At 42.2% G+C, this 9,088-nt stretch overlaps 1 protein-coding gene across 1 annotated transcript in view; it reads left to right on the top strand.

Annotated features, from left to right (window-relative positions):
* Window positions 1–1,625: 1,625 nt before the first annotated feature.
* The window catches only part of ano8b (anoctamin 8b), a 37,103-nt gene continuing 29,640 nt past the window's right edge, over window positions 1,626–9,088 (top strand). The window contains exon 1 of the mRNA XM_070909218.1: window positions 1,626–1,791. Within this exon, the coding sequence (XP_070765319.1) occupies window positions 1,626–1,791 (166 nt within the window). The remainder of the gene's footprint in view (window positions 1,792–9,088) is intronic.

The raw sequence follows: 9,088 nt of genomic DNA, 5'->3' as shown, positions 1-9,088 counted from the left end.
GCTGGCTAAGGAGACATATTACACATAAACATTATGTACATGCCGAAAAGGCATGGCCTGAGGTCCGGGGAGCAATCTTTAATCTGGGATCTCAATAATTTATTGGCTGCTCTGTGTGTGCACAAAGCATGACAGCTGCCACCTCACAGCTGTTGAGCACCATCAATACACAAACATCTTTGTCTCTTCTAACCAAAAAGACTGTTAATCAGACCATAGATCTAAAGATGATCAAATTCTCTTTGTTAGGAACAAATTACCTCCACCCTCCTTACACACATGCACACACCTCACACTCCTCCTCTGGTTGTATAACTGTGGTCACTTATGACAGAAACATACATTTTACCAGCAGAGGATCACCTGCACCATCAGTGTTTGTTTTGAAGGATGTGTTTGGGTGTAGGTTCGCTTTGGCATAGGTCGACTATTGTTTGCACATTTTAAAAGACATAAGACAACTGTGAGCAGACAAGACAACACAGTTTGGTTTGGTTGGTAAGTAGGCCTTCATGATTATAGTTTGTTGATTTGGATGATATAACGATGAAATGCAACAGTTTAAGCAATAAAAATGAAGATAATACAGCTGCTGCATACACAGTGTGTATATGTGAGTGTCTGGTGGACTGAAGTGAAGAGACATTATTTGTCCCTAGACCTGAGTGTCACTAAAATTTTAATCTATGAAGGTATTTTTTGCATTTATAAATAAGTCATAGTCTATTTAATCTTCCAGGACAGGGTAGTGCATTCACACTCGCACAGGGGCAACAGTCTACCTGCTGGACTGCAGAGACCACCTGCCTGAGAGACCCGCTGCTGAAATGATTATTGTGTTTAAATTAAGGGTGGGCACATAAATCTCTAAAAGAGCACAGGAATGTACAGCATTTTGGTGATCACATGAGCAATGTTATCAATGTAGCCTATGCCATGCTTTTTTTTGTTTGTCTGGGTTTTGCCTTAATGTAGCCAAGCGGATTCTCTTTCTGGCACCAATTTGAAGCTTGGCTGCTGGCAGAGGTCACTGTAGGGCGATAAATATCAATGTCTCCTGGAGGATGGCGAGACTGCATGGACATGCATGTATGAAAAATATACTGCTACAATGTTCTTAAAATATTTCTGTAGGGTTTTTACGTCCTAAAGAGGGTTGTGCATGAAGTGAGTTTGTAGTAATAGCTGCCAAACGTGACCTCACATTTTAATTTCTGATAAAGGAATTAGCCCACTTGTCTGGGACAATAATCACCAGTCTACTATAGTGAATTGTTGTAAGGTGTGTGCGTGTGTGTGTGTGGGTGGGTGGGTGTGTTTGTGTGTGTCACCCAGCCCCCCCCCCCCCCCCCCCTCCCTCCCTCTCTTTGTCCCTCCTCTATAGTCGTCGGAGAAGCGCTCTCCATCTAGCCGCGCATCCTGCTTCAGAGTACCACCAGGATGATCCGCCGCTGCACCGACACCGACAACCTTCACTTCACTTTCACACTCATTTAACCCTTCACTCGGACCCCCGCCGGCCGCCGCGCTACACCCATGCTTTGCCCTCCTCCTGAGATGCGATACCATTGCACAATTTCCTGGAGAATATCTTCATCATCCGTCGCTCCTCGCTGATAGAGAGCATGCCCGACGCGGGGACAGGCGCTGCAGTCGCGGCGGCCGCCAGTGGTGCGACCACCGCCGGCGAAGGCACCGAGAGCTCCCGGCACCGACACCGAGCGCAGCAGGGAGACGCGGAGAGGCCGGAGCCGGGCGCTGCCCAGCCACAAGCCTCCTCCGGTGTACTGGGTGAGTCGAGTGTGGCTCTTTGGCTTCGGACGATGCGGTTTAGGCAGCGGTTAGAGGAAGAGAGGACAGGTGAACGTGATGTTGGGAAACGAGACGAGCACCGCACCATCGCACACCTCGCGGCACCGTTCTTTTGTCTCCATGAGGGCGTCCCAAAATAATTGATTAGACTATAGGCCTATAAATACTGGCTTTGACTTGTAGCCTACTGCATGTTCCTATTGCAGCGGCTTTTTAAAATTAGCCTATTGTATTATATCCTCTCTTTATGCAAATGGTTTCGTTTTGGCAGTGTCTGGTTTTGACCTTATTGGCGGTTATTGTAGGCTGTATCAGCCGACCTCCTGTCATGACAAGCCTATGACCACAGTATTCCTATGGGTTCTTGTAGTTGCTGCTATAGTTTTTCCCCCCCCACAGCATCCCTAGACCTTTAGTGGGCTATGATTGGCTGCTAGTTGTTTTTATTAAAGGGGGTTCAGTTCAGTTCTGAATAGATCTATGATATCTTCCCATCTTTCCTCCATGTAACCAAATCTTTATTAACTTCATGATGTCATCCAGGGACTTCTAAACTATTGTAGCCTGACTGGACTACTACAGCCTGCTACGGTCTATTTATATTGCTTTATTATTGCTTCTGTGTCAGTTGCCATGCTATTGGATAGGGCAGGTGCATGTTTTGTCATTTTAATGAGAGTTAAGCCATAAAGGCTGCCCTTCTTACAATAATATTCCCATAACGTGTTACCTTTGTATGTGTGGTGTGATTTACACCCCAGTGCTGTGTAAAATTATAGTATTATTTACATTTGTTTTTAGAAACATAGCACACATAACAAACATGCTTTCTGTTTACACTCCATGACACTGATAGTGGATTTGAATAGGCCATATCATAGTTGTCTTGTTGCGAGAATTGCAAGTGAGGCTATTTTTGGAACAGACCACAATATTAGCCTGGGTAGAGAGCCTCAGCTGCCGAGCCAGGGTTGTTTTCCTGCGAGGACTGCTGCAGAGTGATGCAGTGGAGCAGTGGGCTGTCAGCGGATGAGCACTCCTTTCCACACTTGGTCGAGGTAACCTGAGCAGGTTGCTGCTGACTGGAGGAGCAGCCTGATGTCATCCTTTTGAGAGGGTCCTTGAATGGGTTACTGGAGAGTCAGAAGAGTGAAGATTTTGTCAATTTTACAGTTACTTCATTAGCTAGAAGCAGTGCTGGGGGTAAAGAGAAGGACGTGGCAGTCTAAACCTGTGAGGGTAGAGGCAGATAGTAAACATCCAAATACTGAAAGCTGGCATCGAATGCCTGGTCAGATTCATAATCTTGTTTCCGTATTCTTTGATCAGATAGATCCAATTGGTAGTTAATAGTTGCCAATTTTATTTGGGCAATGGTCTTGTATGGCTGCATGCGTTTAGACATTAAAACTTATTTGTTTAAGGAAGACAATGTTTTATAGAAAATAATGTAAAGTATAAAGTATTAAAGTAGGGTATCGATAAGGCATTGTTTTGGTATCAGTACTGATAACTCAGATTATACCAAGCCCTACATAATTGTTTCTTCTTGGGTTCCTTTGACATGAATAGGTTTGGGAAACTGTGTTTTAGCCCACCATTAAGTTGGGGAATATTATGTCCACAGGAGAGGGAATGAATTCCCCCCCGAAAGATCAAGGCACACTGCTTTGGTAAAGTACAAAAGTTAAAAAGCCTTTACTATAGTGGCAACATGATTACAAACAAGACCAATGCACATTGACTTGCAGGGTCAAACAATTACACACAGGCAAGTGAATAATGTAAGTACAAGCTTCAATCACATGTGAGAATTGTCACATTTCCACATCTGGCTCCCTTGTTACACCTGTAATAATTCAATGAATGAACACAATGTCACAAATAACAGCAATGGACATATACAGGTTTTCTTGAAACAGTACATATCTAATACAAGTAAAAGAACTTAAAAGATAATATGGATCCATTCCCTTTTTTGTGGACAGAATTTGTCGACCAAAGCATCAGGACCACCTGCTTTGTGTTAAATTGCTGTCAAATCCAAGTAGTGCCTCCTCCTTGTTTTTGTTTTTTTGGAAAATGTTTCATCTTACAGTGTATGCATGAACTACTGCTTTAGGGAATGAAAATGTCTAAACTTGAACTCAAGACCACATGCATCTCAGACAATAACAATACTACATCACAGCTTGTTGTTGAAAAGTATCAAAGGTGGGATGTGTATCACAAACGTTGAGAGCAGTGACTGTTTAGCCCTCTTGAAACCTCCTGCCCTCTCTTGCCTGTATATTTCCTCGCACGGGTCATGAGAGAGAAGGATTGGGTTTGGGGACTTCAGTGGGATTACCATGATATCACATAACCGCCCTCGCACGTGTCAGTGTCAGTCAGCTAGCCCAGCAGCAAGTCAGGGTGATTTCTCCGGTTGAGATTTTGGAAGCAGCCTGGAAGGATTTTCCTCACTGGAGGCTTGGATGCTCAATTGTCTCCGTGCTTCCACCACATTTTTCCTAATCCCTCCACAGTAGACTGGAATGACTTTGATCCTCTCAGCCATCTTCCTTTGTAGCTTAGAAACTCACAAACCCGCGTTTCAAAGATTAATTAAGCGCCCATCATTAGAAACAGCAACGTAAAAGTCTCACCAATTAGTTTGTGTTCCCTCTGAGGCCAGTGTTGATAAGATCCTGTGTTATGGAAATCAGGTCATGTAATTTGTGGTTGCCCAATCAGCCTCAGTGGTTGAGGATGTAGGACATTTGTTAGGATATACAGTGAGATTCATTCTCACTTTGGAAAAAGACGGGATGATAATGGGTTGCAGGCTGAATGCACTCTGTTGTACTACAAATGACCTTTATACTTTTATTTTGTATTTTATCTTCAGGAAGTAGGTGGTGCTTGTTCGCTGAAACTGGGGGCTTAATGAGATGGTGTTGATGGTGTTGTTGCGTTTCTTTCATCAGGACAGTGTCCAAAATACTTCAGTAAGGAATGTATTGTAGCCACATGTATGGGTATTCTTCCCAGCAACTTCTTAATTGCCCATTTCAAAATATGTAGGAATTCAAATGTTTGTCACACTATTACATTATTATTCTGCATCATGATCACACTTTATATCTTTGCTGTTTTTTAACTGCTACACTATATGAATTAGGTTTCACTGTATAAAACATATCAAAGTGAGCAGGTTTAGCAAGGAAAATTGATCTAAAAGTTACACTACAACTACAGACCAATCTCCAACCTTCTACTTCTGGGAAAAAAATCTTGAAAAGGTTGCATACCAACAATTAGATATGTATCTGTCGTATAACAATTCGCTTGATGTCTACTAGTCTGGTTTTAGAATTAACCACAGTACAGAAACGTGTTAATTATGTTCAAATTAGCATAAAGTTTCTATTCTGGTGCTTGTTGACCTTCAACATATATAATTCTTCTTCAGTATCTTGAACACTGTTTCGGCCTTAGAGGCACAGTTCTTAACTGGCTTTCTTCTTATCTTACTGGAAGATCTTTCTCTGTGTTTCTATCAGTACCTTTGAATCAGATGAAGTCGACATTCAATATGGAGTCCCTTAAGGGTCAATTCTTGGTCCACTGCTGTTGCTCTGATGCTCCCACTTAGGTCCATCATTCAGCAATTCAACATTTCATATCACTCCCATGCTGCTGATAACACACAGTTTTGCCAACTACCTTAGTCCAGTGAAAACAGCTAAATAAGGACAAAACAGAGATTCTTTTAGTAGGTCCCAAGGCTTTGAGGCACCAGATTCACTCTTTGTTAACTCCCCTGTCGGTAAAACCTTGTGAGCATGCCAAAAATTTGGGTGTGATTTTGGATGCTGATCTTAACTTCCAGAAGCACACGTCTAATATCTCCAACACTGCCTTTTATCATCTTAGAAATATTTGTAAAGTTAGATGCTTCGTGTCACGGTCAGATTCTGAAAAGCTGGTTCATGCATTTATATCCAGTCGACTAGATTACTGTAATGTAAACTCCAGCTTATTCAGAATTCTGCAGCCAGAGTATTAACTAAAACCAAAAGGTTTGAACACATCATCCCAGTAAAACAAATAAATTACTTTGAAATGCTTCTTATTGTTTTTAAATCCATGAGTGTTTTAGCTTCTTCCTACATCATTGACATGCTCACCAGGGATCCCTTAGATCATCAAGTACAGGTCTCCTCACTATACCTAGAATCAATTCTAAATCAGCCTATGGTGCCTTCAGTCATTATGGTCTTTCTCTCTGGAATTATCTACCACATGAACTAATGTCTGCTACAACACTGTCTTCTTTTAAAAGCAGACTAAAAACATCTCTTTTCGGAAGCTTTTAGTTTTGTGTTAGTTAGAAGTGTGTGGTTAACGGATAAAACTTTTATTTTATAATGTTTTTATATGGGTAATACCTTCTTATCTTTATATGTTTTTGTCATGTATGATCTTTGCCTATTTTTGCCGTTTATTTTGAAGCACGCCTATCGTACGAAATGTGCTTGACTTTGACTTTGACTAAAATGATAGCTCAAAAACCCTTTTGTCACCTGTGTTCCTGATCTGATAGTGAAGGTACTCTTTGAGGCAGTGGTGAGATCTGAGGGGTCCATTTTCACCTATGTAAACTTAGCTCCATCCTTGATGCTTGGCATTAACACATGCACTTCACAGTCTGCAAAATGCATGAGAAAAATGTATAAAGCAGGGATCTGCACTTATCCATAGACTCTTGGCCAGGGCTCTGCTCTCTCACTCTCACTTCCTCTTAAGCAAGTGGAATACCTCGGATTTAGTCAGGTTCAGTGTCACACAGGTTGCTTTAAATACAGCAGTGTAAGGCAGGGCAGTGTTGAGAGGAAAAACCATCACAGTGAACTTCCCAAAAAGGAGAACTGGTTTTCACAGCAGCAGACAGACTGAGCCACTGGTTTTGTGGCCTCCCACAGCTTCACAAATGACGGGGCTGATGAATGTAATGCAGTATGATATAATGACAGCAGTGTGTTGTGCCTAATGACTCCGAACTTAATGCCTCTCTCTCTGCGCCTCTTTGCCCGTCTCATTCTTATTCATTCCTCCACAGAGATATGTTTCCTGTTCTCCTTCTCCTCTCCATTTCTAGAGTAAGTGCTGAGCTGCACATTAGCTGCGTTAGTGATCAAGGAAAGTCGCCTCTGTGTGGGGTGACCTTGCTGCTAGTAATGTTGGAGCTTTATTAACCTTACCTGACTGGTCAAACGCACAAGTGACAGATCACTTTGATGAACCAGCTCTTGATGGGTGAAGACATTTCATGGTAGAATTAAGCAGACCATCAGGCTAACTATAAAAATTAAGTGGCCAGCTCTTGAATGTGCTTCATATTTATTATGAGCAGCTTGTCTTAAAATTTAGATCATTTCAGTGAAGTAGATGCTGGTCAGATGATGTAAACACTGTTAATGCTGTAGTCATTTTAATAGATTTTCTGTTGGTGATGTTAGTTTGCATGGCTGGTACTCGTTTCATGGTCAATTTCAAAGGCATAGTGGCTGTATCTGCTCATGTGAACTTCCCAAACTCATCTTTGTGTTGCAAGAAACAAAAGATTCATCACCTCATCTTCTGTGAGGATTAGGGATGCACCGATCGTAATGATGACCTTATTAAGCAGATCATGAATTGGCCATGACGAGACCGATCTACATTAAATGCAGTTTCTTCATCAATGTCAAAATTCAGTGTTTCCGCTATCAGTTACAGTCAATCAGTCACGGTGGGCCATTGACTCAGTTTTTAGCGTCACAGCAATCCCTGGTGTGTTTTTACCTAACATAAAAATGAGTCCAATGAGTTCCACACTGTGTGGTAAGTCTGTTTGTTGCACAGGGCTGATGATGCTACCTTATTTACCAGATTTGTGCCCATTTTGAGGGACAGAAAATGTTTGAGAAAGAACATTCTTGGAGATGATTGATATGATTCACAGTAGCCATCACGTGTTTAAACAGTAGATATTTCTTAAACAAACCGAGAGCAGCACGCGCAATTGAATTTATATCCGCTTAGCGACAGATCACACCCCTAACCCTGCCTACTTGTTGGCCTGGGTTTCCAAATGTAGAGATGATCCCGTACATGTACTGCCTGCACCTGCATCAAACACCTTCCGGGGACGGCATCCCCCTGTAACTGCTGTATAGATACCTATATCCAGAGCCATTAGATGCGCGTATGTTTTGTCCAAGTTGTGATAAACCATCTGTCTTGCCAGTGGTGATTCACTTGCCCTAGATTCTCAAGTTTTTAATGGCTTAATCATATCACCCATAATGCCTCTTTGCCTCTAGCCAACCAACTTCTAAATCCCCATTCATGCTCTCTGGAAATTTACAATTTTCCATTTATAGCCATGAAGATTATTAAACTGTAAGCAGAAAATGATAATGCACACTCGCAGAGCTTAATGCATTCCAAGCACAGAGAGAGTGCTGCTGGTGTTGCCTGTCTCCTGCCTTGTATGTGGCAGAGACCTTTATCAGTGAGTTTAGGCTCCATTCTCTGTGATCAAAGCAGAGTCAATAACCAGCCTCCTCCTGTGTGTAACTGATATTACATTCCTGAAGGAAAAAGTAGGACTGAAGTGCATTCGGTCACCTTGTCCTTTATCCTCTTTGGATTTGATTTCTTTCTTCTTTTTTTTTTTTGGTAGTTGCTAAGCAAAGCCAGGAGAAATACAACGACCATGGTGAAGAATGCTGTTTTTAGCCTCGGTTGTGGGGGAATTGCTCCACATTAGCCAATCTGCAGCCTCCAGAGAAGGCTAAAGGGCTATGAAAGTGTAACGTACAACACATGGGGGAGAAAAGCTCTTTCTCCTCCAGCTAATAACTAGAGACATTATCCGTGTGTTAGCACAGAGCCAGTCAATGAGAAGCAAGGGAACTGTAAAGCACATTCAGTCTGTAATGTAGGTCTTCGTCCTCTCTATCAGTCTTGTTTCCCTCTTAATACCCTCCTGTGACTTGTTTTGTTTAGCCGCTGTACTTTTACATTTGTTTGGCATTTCGTCTTCTACTCATTACCCTCTTTAGCAGGCAGATTGTCAAAGTTAAACCTTCGTAGAAAGCAGCAAAATCTGTTTGAAGCATGCTCAGAAATGCGGCGACGCACTTGGCCTTCCTCTGGTGATGACTACGTAACTCAGGAGTCTCTCTTCCATCGCTTTTCTCTTTTAGCTTTCCCTGCATGGCTCTGTGTTTTTATCTTGTTTGGT

Source organism: Enoplosus armatus, chromosome 7 (assembly GCF_043641665.1).
Source record: "Enoplosus armatus isolate fEnoArm2 chromosome 7, fEnoArm2.hap1, whole genome shotgun sequence".
NCBI classification, from domain to species: Eukaryota; Metazoa; Chordata; class Actinopteri; order Centrarchiformes; family Enoplosidae; genus Enoplosus; species Enoplosus armatus.
This window is presented reverse-complemented; position numbering and strand designations above follow the sequence as displayed.